The sequence below is a fragment of the Raphanus sativus genome, chromosome 9 (genome assembly GCF_000801105.2).
Source record: "Raphanus sativus cultivar WK10039 chromosome 9, ASM80110v3, whole genome shotgun sequence".
In the NCBI taxonomy this organism is placed as follows: Eukaryota; Viridiplantae; Streptophyta; class Magnoliopsida; order Brassicales; family Brassicaceae; genus Raphanus; species Raphanus sativus.
Window position 1 is genome coordinate 9,139,031 of NC_079519.1, and position 17,089 is coordinate 9,156,119.

Consider the following 17,089-nt stretch of genomic DNA (forward strand, 5'->3'; position numbering starts at 1 on the left):
GAAACATTGATAGTAGTATAAAGAAATAAGTATATTGTTTGGAAACATGGATAGTAGTATAAAGAAATGAACATTAGTGATTTAATGTATGTTTAACTATAAAATATAAAGGTGTATTTAATTTAAAAACTTACAAAATAAATGTCAGGTCCAACAGAATGTTTCTGTTTTAATAAGATAGACTAGATTTTGACCCGCGCTTTTGAAGCGCGGGATATTTTACGATGAAATTTTTTACTAATAATTTAACAAATATTTTGGTAATTTTTAAAGAGTGTGTATTTAAAATATTTTTGTATTTAAATCAGTATTTTTAAATTCAACCCGATTGTGATTATACCGGTTAATCCGGAGATCTGACAATTCAATTTATGTTTTTAAAATATTCATATTAAAAATCACTAAAACCCGAGACTAACCGATTGAGCTGATGGATGACCGATATGTAATCTAATTGGATTTAAATTGTAATAGTTTCATAATTTGTAATCTTATAATCGAAATTTTAAAGTTCACTATTTTGCAATTTATGAAATTATGACGTTTTTACAAAATTTTAAAGAGAAAATGATAGATATAAAATAACTAAGATTAATTATTGTATTATTTGGAAACATTGATAGTAGTATAAAAAATATATTGTTTGGAAACATTGATAGTAGTATAAAGAAATAAGTATATTGTTTGGAAACATTGATAGTATTATAAAGAAATAAGTATATTGTTTGGAAACATGGATAATAGTATAAAGAAAGGAACATTAGTGATTTAATGTATGTTTAACTATAATGTATAAAGGTGTATTTAATTTAAAAATTTATAAAATAAATGTTAGGTCCAACAGAATGTTTATGTTTTAATAAGATAGATGATTTCTTATATAAAATATCATCTTTTAGTGTAAGATGGAGAATCAAAATGGTATGGCTCAAAGTAAAGGACAGACTTCTTTGTGACCCTTCGAGCAATTTCTACGTCAAGAGAACATATTCGTTTCTTTACTTTAACCACGCTAAAGTATTGTCACAACAGCAGGAGAATATTTCCCAACTTTTTCCCTTATCATTATCATTCCCAAATAATTTTGAGCCCTCAATTTTTTCCATTATCATCGTATAATTTTCTTCTTTAATCTGACTGTGGACCTATCATCTCAGTCTAAGTAAAAGATGATAATTAAGTATGCCGCATATATACCTTCACATAAACTTTCCTTTCATCAACAAGATGCGCTTCCTTTGTGTGTTATAACATGCATGATCTTCGACTATTAACTAACTAATCTTTTGATCAGTATTCTAACTAAATACATAACAAGTAAAGCATACTTCAGCAACAAAAATGGACAATATACGTCAAATATAAAGCGATTTCTGTTTTGTAGCCAGTAGACTACAAAGCAATGATATTTTATAGGTCATTTAAACATTGATTTCTTGCGTGGGACCTAGTTTTTAATGTGTTATTCAGTTTGCCTAAAGCCTTCATCTTTAAATATTTTTAATCTTTTATTTACTTCTATTTTCAAATACTGTGACACGTCAGGCTTTCGTTAATATTTCCCTGCTAATATTTAAATATGTACCACACCTAGGAATTTTTTACTTTCTGAGCCATTTTTCATCTTTCTTATTTCACAATAAGTCACTTACCACTTGTTACATACTTCTGCTTGCTTAAAAGACCTCAAAGTCCTCAGTTTAGAGAAGTAACGATTTTGGTTCAATTTAAATAAACCAAACCACACTCTCACCGGTCCATACTACAGAAGACCATTTTCAATCGAAACAAATTCATTGTCAATAGCATCAACCTTATTCTCTCCTCTTTGCTCCATTTTTATCATTCTCAGGCTTCTCTCCAAAACACCTATTTTCCATTTTGTTGGCATATCACTTAACGTTCAGATTGAAAAAGAAGAAGAAGACAAAACACCAAAAAATCTTATGAAAAAAACAAAGCTTTATGTAACTGAGATTAAAGAAGAAGAAAGAGATTGGAAAATTGAAAGAATAATTGGTCGAGGGTTGGCGAAATCAGTTTCGACAGGAACGATCCCTCTCTTCGTGATGATCTACGCGACGGTGAGCATAGCCATCTCTGTTCTTCTAGATCCTTTAATTGATTCTCGTTTCATTCTGTTAGTTTCTTAGTGTTTTGTGGATTTCAAAATTTAGATCTGCAAAATTTCGATTTCAAAATCCAGATCTGAAAAGATGTGGACGGATAGCGTGTGAATGGGGTTACGTGGACGCCTCAACAATTTTTGGACAGAGTAGAAGTAAGAAAGATTTATGGACGTCCTTAGCAAACTGACATAATTCTCAAGCTCTCATCCACAAAATATTTACTTTCTATCCCCTATGTGCGTTTTCACAATCTGCCTTTTGTGTATTTTTGTGATTGATACCCCAACCTATATAATATGTTAAACCTAACTCTAGGTAATTTGTATTATGTGGATGCAATAGAATTGGAAAAGTGTATACAGCTGGAATAGATACAAACACGTTTTGTGGATGTAATAGACGTAAAAGAGTTTTGTGGACGGTAAGAAGGTTTTGTAGATATAATAGAATAGAAATAAAAAAGATTTTTGCATGGAATAAATTTATAGGTCTGGCCACAATTTAATGGACATAGTAGAAGTAAGAAATATTTGTGGATGGAATAAATGCACAGATCCGACCACAATTTAGGATCAAACCGCAGTGAACCAATTTAAGAAAGGACATTTAATAAATGAAACACTAAACCGGGACGGTACCGGTTTCTCTTCCCTTCCCGCTATATACCAAACCCCATCAAACCAAGCTTCATTTAACAAAAGGGTTTTTAAGACAAAACACATGACGCAGAAGAGGAGAAAGTATGTAACAAGTGTAAAGTGGCCCGCGACGTAAACGAAAGACAAAAAGTAGCCCATTACGTAAACGACTCCACATCTAGCTAGTAGACGTGTAGATTAATCTCTCTTTTTTTTTTGCTTATAGTAGACGTGTAAATTTAATCCTGATATTGTCGTGTAATGGTTTTCCAATAATTAAGATCATGCAACGAATAAAGTAACTCATACGAATTATATGGCTAACGCGTTACACTATATTATTGCAAAGATGAGCGGATGCAATTAAAGAAGGGGAATGGATGCACTCAATAACATTTGAAACTAATTTGTTTGGTAATACCGACATGAGAAGTAGATTTTCAAGTTAGAAGGAAACTCTCTTGCTGCCTCCAATAATGTGTTTGCTTCAGTTATATTCTTTAAAATTTTGTTTTGTTATGAAATAGCAATATCTGTCATTCTCTTTTAATTCTTATTTTTCTCATGTGCGTTAAATTTACTTCTAGATCCGTCTCTTACTGAAAATTCTTTTTACTAAGATTTTTTTTGCATCACCTTTGTATCAGCTACATCAAAACTCATACTATAAGAACAAAACCTTGATTCCAGAACTCTCTCACTTACACACTTTCCTTTTCTTATTCGTCTCATTCTCTCTCTTTCTCATGACGAGTAGTAGTGGAAGCCTCAAACTAGAGATCCACACCGACGACAAGACGCCAGGAAAGTGGAGCGTACCGCTCAGCGAGGAAGTTTTCTGGAGGCTCTTAAGCTGCGGAGGAGGCTCGGAGAAAGCTGTGTTCAGCGAGGGGTCTATTTTCAGCCCGTTCTTGTTCGGGAAGTACTTTGATCCGTCTGATGCGTTTCCATTGTGGGAATTCGAGGCAGATGTTTTGCTAGCAAGCCTCAGGAGCATAGGACAGTGTAGAGTCGATTGGTTGCAAACCGACCAAGCTTATGTCCTTAAATCTGACCTCGCCGGTATATACTTCCTACATTCTCTTATTTATTTTTCTTTTTTTTAAGCTTCATCAAAGAAAAATTATATGTAAAATGTTTTATACATGCAATCCTTTTCCTCGAGGTTCAAGGAAAACTGATTATATTTTTGGTACTAGTGGTGGGGAAAAATAACGTGCATGTGTACGTGGACGTTAAAGGAAAAGTGATGGAGATTAGTGGCCAATGGAGCATTAATAAGAAAACGGCGGCCAACGGCGACTGGAGAAGCGGCCAGTGGTGGGAATACGGTTATGTTCGCCGTCTCGAGCTACCCGGCGATGCCGACCCCCAAAACTCCGATGCTTTCCTTTCCAACAAAGACGAGTACTCTTTCTTAGAGATCATAATCCCCAAGATTAATTCTAAGAACAAATTCTAATTTGATGTGTCATTAATCATTATTGGCGTTTTATGAGCATGAAGTTTTAGTTTTTTTTTCTTCTTAATATAGAATGATATGTAATACTTTTCTGTTGTGGACAATGAATGATATAAACATGCGTACATAATATATTTAAGGGAAATTGTCTAAACTACCACATTCCTACTACCACTTTTCATTTTTACCTTAACCAACTTTACCTTTAAAATTTTAGTAGACAAAATACCACTATACCCCTGAATAACTAAATCTAAATTACTCTCTTTCTTCCCCAATTCCAGATCCGAGAGTTCTCCGGGTTGATTTTGAATTCGACGGTGATCGGAGCGGACGAATTGTCCGGCGGATTTAACGGCTCTGGCTGAGTGCTCCGGCGGATTTTACGGTGCTGGCGAGTTCTCCGACGAAGAAGCTCGGGAGGAAAAAGACGATCTCTCACTTTCTCCTCCATTGACGGTGGTGACGAGCCTTGATTCGCTTTTGGAGAAGCTCAAAGTGGAGGGGCCTTACCTTCCACCAAGCATCAGGAGAGATCCAGAGACAGCCTTTTGTAATAGGTCAGTTCAGCTTTTTTACTTGGCTGAATAGTGTTGATCTGATATTCTGTGGCTTGATTTTTGATTGGTTAGGTGTTGCTGGAGGCGCAGCATTGGGAAAGACTACTGTCTGTTGCAGTAATCTTCTTACTGACTTAAGCTTAGTGTCTTTCCTGTGTTGGCTCAGGACTCAGGAGGAATGTGTTAGAGATCACTACTACTAGATTTAAGTTTTCTTTTGAAATAACCTTTTGTTTTATTTAATCTATGTGAAGGGATCACACAAAGGACGGTGGAGAGACGGACAAGAAAGCAAAATGGTTTTTTAGCGTCAAGAAAGCATTCAGCCCAGATTCAAAGGTAATGAAAACTTTGTGCTAATTCATATTTTATATTATTGTGTTTCTTGACATTTCTGTTGTTTGATGTTTTTTTCAGAAGTCGAAGCACAGATCCCGAGAGCCCAAATGGTGTGATCTTTATCCTTCCTCCCCTGTTGGATAACGCCAGACATTCTCCTCCTCCACCTCCACTTGAGGTGAGAGTAGCTGAAGTGGTTGTTGAACGAAACATCAATCTTTCCCCTCCTTCTACAGATGCTGTGAATGCTACGACCACTGGTGTTCCTCTAGTCCCATCTTCATCATCTTCTGCTCCTCCTGAGGTGGTTCGTCCTCGTGCTGCACCTACTCGGTTTGCTGGAAAGTCAAACGAAGAAGCGGCTGCTATCTTGATTCAGACTATATTCAGAGCCTATTTGGTATGTTCTTTGGTTCCTGGATCTTTCAGTTGTTTTACTGTTCTGTTTTTTTTTGTGGTGTGTAACTTTGTCTTGCTTGGTACATGCAAAAAGAGCAATACGGGCGATGAGGGGTTTGGTCAGGCTTAAGTCATTGATGGAAGGATCTGTTGTTAAACGTCAAGCAGCAAACACTTTGAAATGTATGCAGACACTCTCTCGTGTACAGTCTCAAATCCGAGAAAGGAGAATCAGGATGTCCGAAGAGAATCAGGATGTCAGTCTCAAATATTTATAAATAAATGTATAAACTTTTATAAATAGCTTAAAGTTTTGTAAATAGTTTTATGAACCCTTTTAAATAGGTTTACAAACCTTTATAAATAGTTATGTAAATATTTATATGGTTTTATAGACCTTTGTAATTTTTTATAAACTCTATATAAACTCTTCAAAACCCATTAAAACCTTTTATTAACCCTTAAATATCTCATATTATTTTTTATAAATTCATTTAAACCCTTTATAAACTTTATAAACCCTTATAAATAGTTTTATAAATATTTTGAAGTGTTTTTATAAACTTTACAGATGACTTTATAAAATTTATAAATAATGGTTCATAATTTTTTATAAACTATAATAAATGGTTTATATACAAAACTGTTTTTGTATATTCATATGATTGGTTTTATAAATCTGTATAAACACACATAAATAATTTTATTAATCATTATAGATACTTCCTTCTTGCAAACACAATTAATCCATCCAAGAATACATAAATAGATTGAAAGACAGATCATACCAAATGATGTATTTTTATGAATGATTTATGGACTTTATAGAGGCATGAAGAAACAAATTGTTTACATACCTTTTATAAAAGGTTTATAGACCCTTTATAAATGATTAATAAGCCGTTGTAAATAGTTTCTAAACTTTCTAAAAACTTTTATGAACTTTATAAATGTTTTATAAACTCTTATAAATTATTTATATAACTTTATAAAATATTTTACAAACCTTATAAATTGTCTTATAAGCATTTCTCAATGGTTATGAACTCTTATAAATGATTTAAAGACCTTCTAACTGATTTCTTTTATAAAACATTTAGAAACTGTTTATAGACTTTATAAACTTCTTTATAAGCCTTTATAAATTGTTTATATACTCTTACAAATAATTTATAAACATTTAAAAATGATTTACAAACTTTATAAACTATTTTTTATAAACTTTACAAAAGATTCATAGACTGTTATTAACTCTTATTGATTATTTATATATTCTTGTAAACCCTTATAAATTATTTTACAAACTCTTATAAATTATTTTATAAGCCTTTATAAATGGTTATAGATTCTTATGAATGATTTAGGGATTTTCAAATTGATTTGTAAACGTATATAAACCTTATAAATTGTTTATTAACTTTAACGTTTTCATAAGCATTTATAAATTGTTTATTAACATATAAATGGTGATAATGTACTACTTTTTCATATATTAAGCTTCTTTTGTGTTTGTTTAGTCACTATCAGTTTCTAATAACTAGTGTTTACATGTTTGTGAGTTTTCTCGAGTATTAAGTGGAGAAAGGCAGAAGAAAGTGACCTGGGAAAAAGTTGTGCTAATCCACCTGAAACATTCTTCTGGTGAGGCCTTATTATAATCATCTTCATTATTTAAAACGAAAATGTTTACAACTGACATTAAAACAAGAGAAGATATTAAAAAAGAACACTACAGATATTTAAATCATTTATAAGAGTTCATCTTCTCACTTATAAATAATTTATAAATTAATTTATAAACACTTATAAATAAATGTATAAACTCTTATAAATAAATGTATAAACTCTTATAAATAGCTTATATGTTCTTGTAATAGTTTTACAAACCTTTATAAATAGTAATATAAATATTTATATGCGTTTTATAAACTTTATAGATTTATACAAGGTTGATACAAGGTTTTATAAGCTCTTATAAATTTATAAATATTTTATAAATGGTTTTATATGCCTTTATAAATAGTTATATAAATATTTATATATATATATATATATATATATATAATATATATATATATATATATATATATATATATATATATATATATATATATATATATAAACTATTGATAAAGGTTTATAAATGATTCTAAATCTTCATAAATGGTTTATAAACATTTATAAATTATTTATAATCCTTATAAAGTCTTATAAACTGATTTTATAAACTCTTATAAATAAACTATACTTTAATAATATATTAAGAAACGAGAAGCCAGTCACGATCAAGCTCGTGAGCGTGGTTTAGAGCTGAGATGAAATCCGGGAGGAGAAGATTGTGTGGATCTATTAGGACAGATACGTCGGATACATAAGCTTAAGAGAGCTTCGAGCGTATACAAAGCTTATCCATAAACCAGCGTTACAGAAACCAAACAGCAGACTAGTTTTTAGCAAAAAAAAAAAAAAAAAACAGCAGACTAGTTTGGAGATATATTAATACGTAACGTTGTTGGGCAGATTTCTGATGACGTTGCTCTTCATTCCCAGCTTAACATGCATCCTAGCTCCTCTTTTGTTCATCTATCTCATCACCTTCATCCTCACCATCCATTCAACAAATCAGATTCTAAAGAAAAGAGAGTAGAAAGAGAGTATCATCTCTGATGGGTCTCAAAAACAAACCTCATGGCTAAAGAGTTGACAATGCGTTTCTGAGAAGACGGTGGTGGCTTCTGTTTGTAGTAACGCATGAACTCTCGAGACCAAGAGTCCTGGACGTTACTTTGTTCTCCCCTCTCTTGGTGATCACAAGCTCAGACCCACCAAATAGCTCTACCGTATTAGCTGATTCACCAGCTACAACATCTGGTTTTCGCCTTCATTGGTGTAACTATACAAAAACACACACATTCAATATAAACAAACAGTTTCTATGATAAACAAGATACTAAAACAGAGGAAGAAGAACAGAGAGAGAGAGACCTGCTGCTGTAGTCATAGAACTCTTCTAGCTCTGCATCTTCTTCGTCACCACCATCACCGTAATGCACTTTGCAGTGACTCTTGGCTTCCATATGGTTTCGAACAGCTTCCAAACTGCTGAAAGGATGGCACAGTTCATTGCAGTACAGACAAATGAAGTCCCTCTTGACCTGTAAGAGAGACAAAAAATCTTTAACTGTCTGAACATGATGACTAAAGTGTTACCTTTAAACCAACATAGGTTAGAAAACCTTTAGGATATTTCAAGTACTCGATGTCAGGAATGAAGAACCCATGGAACTTATGCATATGAACCATACACTTCTCAATCGTCTTATGCTTCTTATCACACATCAAACAGCAACTCGGATCCAACTCAAACTGAAGACAACGCATATTTCTCTAGACGCAAAATTCCATCTCAATAAAATGCAAACAGTGAACAAGACTCTAGAGACCTTGCTTTGATCTCTCTTGTACACTGGAAAGGAAGGTAACAAGACAGTATTCAAGATGTATCTATTATCCATTAACCTACTACTTATAAGTTAGTATCATATAGAGTTTTTACACAAAAGCAACAATGTCAGGCAAAATATGCCATAAGCACCACCTCACACAAAAGTCTCACACTTGACATATCCTCTCTTCTCCCCTCATGAGACATTCTCTTTGTTCTGGTTACGAGTTGCATTTCACTCAGCAGCAGCAGCCTGTTCAACGCATATCATTCAGCTTCCCCCCCCCCCCCATTGTTTTCAAACAATCCCTATTCTATCTTTCTCTAAAATATCAACTATGTAGTAGACATATGATGCATACAGAGCTGAATGTTATATTAGTTAAACCTGGTTAAGAGGATTATCAGGAGACTTCTTCCACATCTTCCAAATCAAGTCCTTGTACTGAGTGTGCGTAAGACCTGGCTTCTCCTCTTTCAGCCTTGGCATCTCAGCTTCTTCATAAGCCTATATCAATACACATCAATCCAATCAATTCTCCTACAATTAAACATCAAACACTAGTAAGTATAAACCTTAAAGGAAGCCTTGAGCCTCTTCTATGGGTGGCGATCGACGGGGAGGCTATCCCCAACGCTCATCTTTGCTAGCGCCTCGTCAACGGTCCTCGCATCGATGACCGAATCATCCCTGAGAAAGTTGAACAGGAGAACGATTCAACATCTGATCTCCGGCGTGTGAGAGAGAGACGGCGGACCTACGGCTGATCTCCGGTGGGAAAAATCAACAGAAATACATAGTCCCGAGAGGAGTGCGAGGATAAGAATGAAGATTGAAGAGATAGGCCAAAGGGTGATTTGGTCATTTGGCTATTAATGAGAAGGGTATTTATAAAAATGTCTTCCTTTTAAGTGTAAATATGAATTGTGGTACTATACAAAGTGTATTTATGAAATTTCCCCATAGGTTTATTAATCTTAATAAATCAGTTTTTTGAAAAAATCATTAAATTTATTAAACTTAATAAATTACGGATTGACCCCATTAACTTAAATTTAGATCAATTTAACCCGACGGTGAGATTTTTTTTTTTTTTTTGAAGGATGGCATTCATATTAAAAAACAGAAAAAAAAAAGAAAATGATACAAACCCATAAGGCTTCAGTTTGTTAAAGGCGAAGCCCAGTAAGCCCAGTGAAAGAAATAAACCAATTAGAAGAAATAAACACATATCAATAGAACTACAGCCCAGTAAGAGAGAGGCCCAGTGATTAGAAGAGGAACGGTTGGAGTGGCGGTGAAGTTTGAGAAGGGAAGAATCGCGATCAGTTTCTTTCTGGATTCAGGAGTGGAGAAACCAGAGTTGCATCATCGCCGAAGAAGCTCTTGGGTTTGCATGTCGAAAACTCTGGAGCTTGTTCCTAAGCTGCTTATCGATCGTCGAGATGATGGTTTCCGGAGATTTGAAGAGTTGTTGATGAAGCCGAGTGTTGCGCTCATTCCAGAGCCAGTAGACAGTCGCCTGAAACCCTAACAGCGTGAGTCGCAACGAGTCACGGTTCCTTGGCAGAGCTTGAAGCTGACAAAGGGTGTCTTCCCATGAAGTGAGCGCCTGAAGTTGACAACGGTGAGCGATGGTAGACCAGACAGATGCGCTGAAGCTACACTCAAAGAAAAGGTGGTTTCTTGTCTCTGCGACAGTATTGCAAAGTAAGCATAAAGGATCGACATTTAATCCCCATCTGTTCAACCTATCTCGTGTAGGGCATCGATCGAGCAAGACAAGCCAGGAGAGGAAGCTATGCCTTGGGACTCCATAAGAAAACCAGATTACTCTAGCCCAAGGAACTTGAGACAGAGCGCCTTTGAGGTAATCATACATCTCTCCTGTCTTGTATCTTGTTGACAGTCTTCCCTCCATTTCCCATTCATATTGGTCCTCTGTATCAGTTAGAGTAACCGTCGTTAAGTGAATTTGCAGAGCAAGCTGAGCATCTGTTCTTGCCGATGGGAGATTCCAGTGATCTGTAGCGAAGAGCGACGCCACCGTCGCATTTTTTAGGAATGCCTAGTCTCGAAGTGTGATGTTGGCACCATATTAATATAAACTTCATACATGTGGCATGTATTAACATAACCTTCGTGTAGTTATTGACACATTCTAATACATCAGATAGTTTCCACCATATTAGTGTAAACGTTGTGTAGCTAGGAAACTTTTTTCCTATTTCTAAACCAAACAAAACACCGCCCGGTTCGCTTATTAATATAATTCGAATCAAGTTTATAAAACCGGCAGAAAACTAATCAACACTCGTTTATCTACTTTGATTGTATCAGTTATCTTTTTTTACTAGTTTGTCTTCTGACGGAATGATTTTTATCACATGCCTAAACAAACATATTTTTATTCTCTCATTTACTGCTTACTCTAGGATCGGGTTTTACATACGTTTTTTCTATATTTCGTTCCCGAAGGTTCTTTATTTACCATAAAACCAAATGACTTGCATGCTGGTTGATTTAAAAAGTTGTTTTTCTATATTTGGGTCCTTCGTGGCATAATAAACCTAGCATATTTTTACTTTTCATGGGCTGTAGTTCCATCGGTCGGTTATACTTATTTTATATTTTCATGCGCTGAAGTTGAACGTTTCCTTAATCAAAATGCTCATACAATAAAGGCGTTTCTAAGCTTATATTAGGTCTGGATATTTTAACCTGGATCCGAAAACTCGATCCAGAACCGACAGAAAATACCCAACTCGAATCTGATCCGAAAAGTTACAAGTACTTTTATTTTTTTTACCCGAATAGATCCGGACCCAAAATGAACCAACCCGAGTAGATTCGTACCCGAAAATAACTGACCTGATACGAACCGATTTATTCCCGGATTTAAAAACTTGTATATCCAAAATTATGCTTTGTATGTTCTGTTTTATATATATTATTTTATGATTTGGTTGAAATATATTTTGTTAACAATATTTATTACTAATTTGTAACATTTTTAAGCAATTTGAAGTTTTAAAATGTAAAATTTAGAGTTTTAAAATGTTTTATGTTAATTATTAATAATTTAATTTAAGTTATTTTGAAAATTTTTAGATATTATACAGTATATCATTACAACCTATACGATCGTGGTAATTTTTAAATAATTTTTTTTCGGTTTGTTTGATTGCTGAATAATAAAAATTATCGTTTGTTGGATGTTGTCATCAAGTTGTGATACTGAAGATGGAAAGTATTGACCTTGCGATGGTTTTAGTTGTAAAGGGAAGAACCGTCGAAGGATTAGCTTGCTTCACTATATATGACTAGTTTAGTAGTTATATTATCTGCAACACTACTTTTGGGTAGATATTGACAGAGAACATGAATTGAAGTGTTTGTAAAAAATGCACCAGGAAGTGTTTCATTACCAATTAATAGGGGTGGGCGTTTGGGTACCCGTTCGGGTTCGGATCGGGTATTTCGAATTTTCGGGTATTTCGGTATACGGATATAAAACCCGTTCGGGAATTTCTGTACTTCGGGTCGGGTTCGGGTATTTTTAGTTCGGGTTCGGTTATTTTGGATCGGGTTCGGATATTTAAATTTTAAAAGAAATAAAAATAAAATTTTCAATTTTTTAAAGTTTCTTGTATTTAAAAATATAGATTTCGCTTAACTGATTTTTCTATTTTTTTATAGATTGAGTGATTAATAGATTTGGATATAACATTTCAAAAATAAAAATATTAATTTGGCTATTGTTTTTAAACTTTGGATGTAACTTTTGTTAATACATGAAATAAAAAATTTGACATGCATTTTAAATGAATATCAAATTATTTTCTTCATAATTATATATATACTATATGATCTTAAAGTATGTGTAGCATCAATTTAAATATTTTAAATAAAATGAGAGATGTAAACTAGAAAAATAAAGGTAAATATACATATGTTCGGTTATCTTCGGATATCCATTCGGGTTCGGGTATTACCCGTTCGGGTTCGGATATCCAATCTCTCCTAACTTAATATCCATTAGGGTATTTTGCTACTTCGGTTCGGATTTCGGTTCGGGTTTTTCGGATCGGGTTCGGGTGCCACTTCGGATATCGGGTAAAGTGCCCACCCCTACCAATTAACTATATATCCTATCCTAGAAGTATTTAAGAAAAGAATGAAAGCTCCATGCAACTCATTATATTACAAGATTAATATATTTTCCTATCACCTATAACGAGTCAAAATCATTAACCTTGAAGTTAAACTTTCAATTGAAACATAAATTTTTGTTGGTTAAAACTGTTACTGTTGAAATCGGGTTACATTTCGCAATAGTATGACCAAATGTAATATATATAAATGTGATTATGTTTTCTGATATAACCGTTAAATGTTGGACGTCAAAAAATAAAGATTGTTATTATCAATTTGACCGTTCTGCCTTAGGATTTTACTCTCTGATAAAAACATTGTACTAGTAAATCACTTACAGAGAAAGAGTTTGCAATTAATAGTTTGCCATTAGTTTAATTATCATACCAATATTTGAGTGTTTCAGTGGTTAATATGTAAACATTTTTTAACAGGACGGGAAAAAACTAAATTATTAAACTACGAAATAAAAGTATCAAGACTAAGTATTTTCTAATATATTAGAACAATGATTGATAGAAAAAAAGGTAAACGAATGAATACGCAGAATTTTAAATATATATCACTTAAAATGATACTGTTTTAAGTACTAGTAAGTTTTGGTTTGTTTGGTTGCTGAATAATAAAAATTATCGCGTATTGGATATTTTCATCAAGTTGTGATACTGAAGCTATAAAGTATTGAACTTACGATGGTTTTAGTTGTAAAGGGAAGAACCATCGAAGGATTAGCTTGCTTCACTATATATATGACTAGTTTAGTAGTTATATGTGACACTAGTTTTGGGTAGATATTGACAGAGAACTTGAATTGAAGTGTTTGTAAAAAATTGCATGAGGAAGTATTTCATCACCAATTAACTATATATCTTATACTATAAGTATTTAAGAAAATGATGAAAGTTCCATGCAACTCATTATATTACAAGATTAATATATTTTTCTTATCACCTATAACGAGTCAAAATCATTAATCTCAAAGTTAAACTGTCAATGGAAAAATAATTTGTTGTTGGTTAAAACTGTGACTGTTGAAAATCGGGTTGCATTTCGCAATAGTGTGGCCAAATATTATATATTTAAGTGTGATTTTTTTTATATAACCGTTAGATGTTGGACATCAAAAAATAAAGATCGTTATCATCAATTTGATCGTTCTGCCTTAGGATTTTACTCCCTGATAAAAAAATGTATTAGTAAATAACTTACAGAGAAAGAGTTTGAAAATCATAGTTTGCCATTAGTTTAATTATCATATCAATATTTTACTTTAATCTAGTTTTAGTGGTTGAGATGTAAACATTTTTTAACAGGACGGGGAAAATAAAAAAAACTAAATTATAAAACTACAAAATAAAAAATCAAGACAAAGTATTTTTTAACATATTAGAACAATGATTGATATACAAACTGGTAAACAAATGAATACGTAGAATTTTAAATATATATCACTTAAAATGATACTGTTTTAAAAAATAGTAAGTTTTTCCATATGTATGATTGATAACAAGAGTTAAAAGTGTTACTATATATATCCTTATCTCTACAGTATGAGGTCATTAATAGACCTACAAATCTTAATTTTCAATCTCAAAAATTTCTCCCTTATTAAGATCAAAGCAAATTCTTTTGAGAGATATGTTAATCTTTCATACTGATGTCACTGAAAAGTAGACCTAATTTCATAATCAAATGTCCATCGCTAAAAATGTGGATCCGTTTTCAACTTATAATTTTTTTTCTTATGTCGGCAGTAGTTCGCATGAGTTTGAGAAAAATGTAGAGGCTATATATCAAAGTTATTGGATATAAGTTTTATAAACATGTATTCTTACATTCAAATTAAATGTTTAAATTAATTAAAAGGTTGGATAAAAACATATTATTCTCTAAAAACGATAGTCATCACTGAGTTGCTCTAGACAACAGACCGATCTTCATTTGATGACTTCATAAATATATTAAACTGTTGTGAATCCACAAAATAGATTTGATATCCGTCTAAGATCTCCGGTCAAATTAATGAATAGTATTTTATATTTCTATTGTACTCATCATGTTGTTTGGAATTAGAAAACATAGAAGGAGAAGTGGTCAATTTAGCCCCATCATCTGAGGTCTCTATCTATAAAGTAACGAGGAAGTTGGTATCATCGACGTGTCTTGCTCGTTACTAAATTCGAGCTTATTAAAACCAATCAAACTTCAAAAATACTAAATTTGAGCTTATTTTTAATTAAAGTTTTTTAAATATACAACTAATTCATATAAATTAGGAAAATATCTAAAAAATATATCTTTAAGGAATAAAAAGAGTCTAGCGTTGACAAAAAAATGTATAGCAAATCCTTCTTTCAAAAATAGAAAGAAAATATTATTCATCAGAACAAATATGAAAATAGTTTATTTTATTATTTATTTAGCTATAATTACATGGTATGATTAATTAGTTTAATTTATATTTAAATTAAATTTATCATGCTATTTTTATTTTTATTTTTACATCAAATTAACAGATTGAAAATCATTTATTCTGCATCTTATGTATAAATTTATATTTTAACTAAGATTTTACATAAATTAAATAAATTGATATTAAAATAATTATAAAAACTAAATTTTTAAAAATAAAAAATCAAAATATAAATTAAAATTTTAACAACTAAGCATAAAATTTAAATGTAATAAAATGATAATTACTCAATTAAATATATAAAGAATATATTAAATTAATAAACTTATACAATATTATATTTGGTGTAGAATTAGGTGTTGTAGTTGGAGATGAAAAATAGAAGTAAATACCATAAAGTAACATTGGTGTTACTTTATTGTTAAATTTAGTGTTATAGTAAGAATAAACCTTAAAAAAAATATTTACCTTCAACAAATTACATCCCAAGCAGCACGCATGTTCTATTCATGATTTTATTTCAATTCTGCGTTTTACAATTAATCAAAAACTTTAAAAAAGCATTTGATAGGGTATATAATAAAATCATGGATTATTTCACAAATGACAATTGTAAACACAACTTTTCACACAGCTGAACTATGTAAGTATTGTTTTAGTATTCTGAAATGTTGTTTCATGACGTTCTGTTAGGACATTATTTGAAATGCAAAAAAAATTGATGATGTTATGTAGAATGTCTAAATTATAGGTTGTTATTTTAGAAACAATGTAGTAATATATAAACTTTATTTTAGATTGTGTAAGCAAATGTGAAAGTACATTATGGTGAATCTAGAAAATAATACTAAAGTACAAATTTGTGCAACCATTATATTTTTATTATATCTATTTATAATTAAATATATTAATTTTTTAAATTACATTTTAGTGATTATTTTGATAAAAAGTAAATTTTAATATATTCATTGAAGTAAGATAAAACTAGTATGAAATAGGGGATTATTAACTAACTGTACTCTAGCAAAAAGATAGGTGAATAGTAGAATGATATTTTAGAAATGATCTAATGATACATAAACTATATTTTGAATTGCGTAAACAAATATAGAAAATACATTATGGTGATACCCTTTTTTAAAACAACAAAAAAGTATTTTGTGGTGAACATAAAAACTTATACTAAAAATACTTACTCTCGAACATAATATTTTAATTATACTTGTCGTACCAATTTGTTCCACTCTAGTTGACATGGCTCATAATTTATATATCCATCCATCGTTAAATGGGTTTATATGACCCATAAAAATAATCAATTGCTACTGTCAGTATATTACAAGAGCAAAACCATAAGTAATACCTAGTAAAATATAGGGAAATTGGGGCCTATAACCATGAAAAAACCATAATTTGCAGACTAACCATTTTACCTAACAAATCTATACACTCTGTTACATATACATATTAATATTGTATTACCTTTTCTATTGACCGGTGAAACCTGAAAATAAAAAATTATTATTATTACAGTGTGATATAATTTGT

General features: G+C 31.7%; 2 protein-coding genes, 1 long non-coding RNA gene and 1 pseudogene across 3 annotated transcripts; 2 read left to right on the forward strand and 2 right to left on the reverse strand.

Moving 5' to 3' along the window:
• The first annotated feature begins 1,693 nt into the window (after positions 1–1,693).
• On the forward strand, positions 1,694–2,486 carry LOC130499659 (uncharacterized). The gene is made up of 2 exons (XR_008938542.1): positions 1,694–2,084; positions 2,178–2,486. It is a non-coding gene; the product is annotated as an uncharacterized LOC130499659 (long non-coding RNA).
• A 783-nt stretch (positions 2,487–3,269) lies between these two features.
• LOC108826872 (21.7 kDa class VI heat shock protein) lies at positions 3,270–4,368 on the forward strand. Its single transcript, XM_018600219.2, has 2 exons — positions 3,270–3,829; positions 3,967–4,368. Exons 1-2 carry the CDS (start codon positions 3,514–3,516, stop codon positions 4,227–4,229), a joined length of 579 nt encoding a protein of 192 aa, XP_018455721.1. The 5' UTR covers positions 3,270–3,513; the 3' UTR covers positions 4,230–4,368.
• Positions 4,369–8,023: 3,655 nt separating this feature from the next.
• Positions 8,024–8,908, reverse strand: LOC130500029 (cytoplasmic 60S subunit biogenesis factor REI1 homolog 2-like; annotated as a pseudogene).
• Positions 8,909–10,315: 1,407 nt separating this feature from the next.
• LOC108824701 (uncharacterized) lies at positions 10,316–10,894 on the reverse strand. Its single transcript, XM_018598101.1, has one exon. It carries the CDS (start codon positions 10,892–10,894, stop codon positions 10,316–10,318), a length of 579 nt encoding a protein of 192 aa, XP_018453603.1.
• Positions 10,895–17,089: the final 6,195 nt, after the last annotated feature.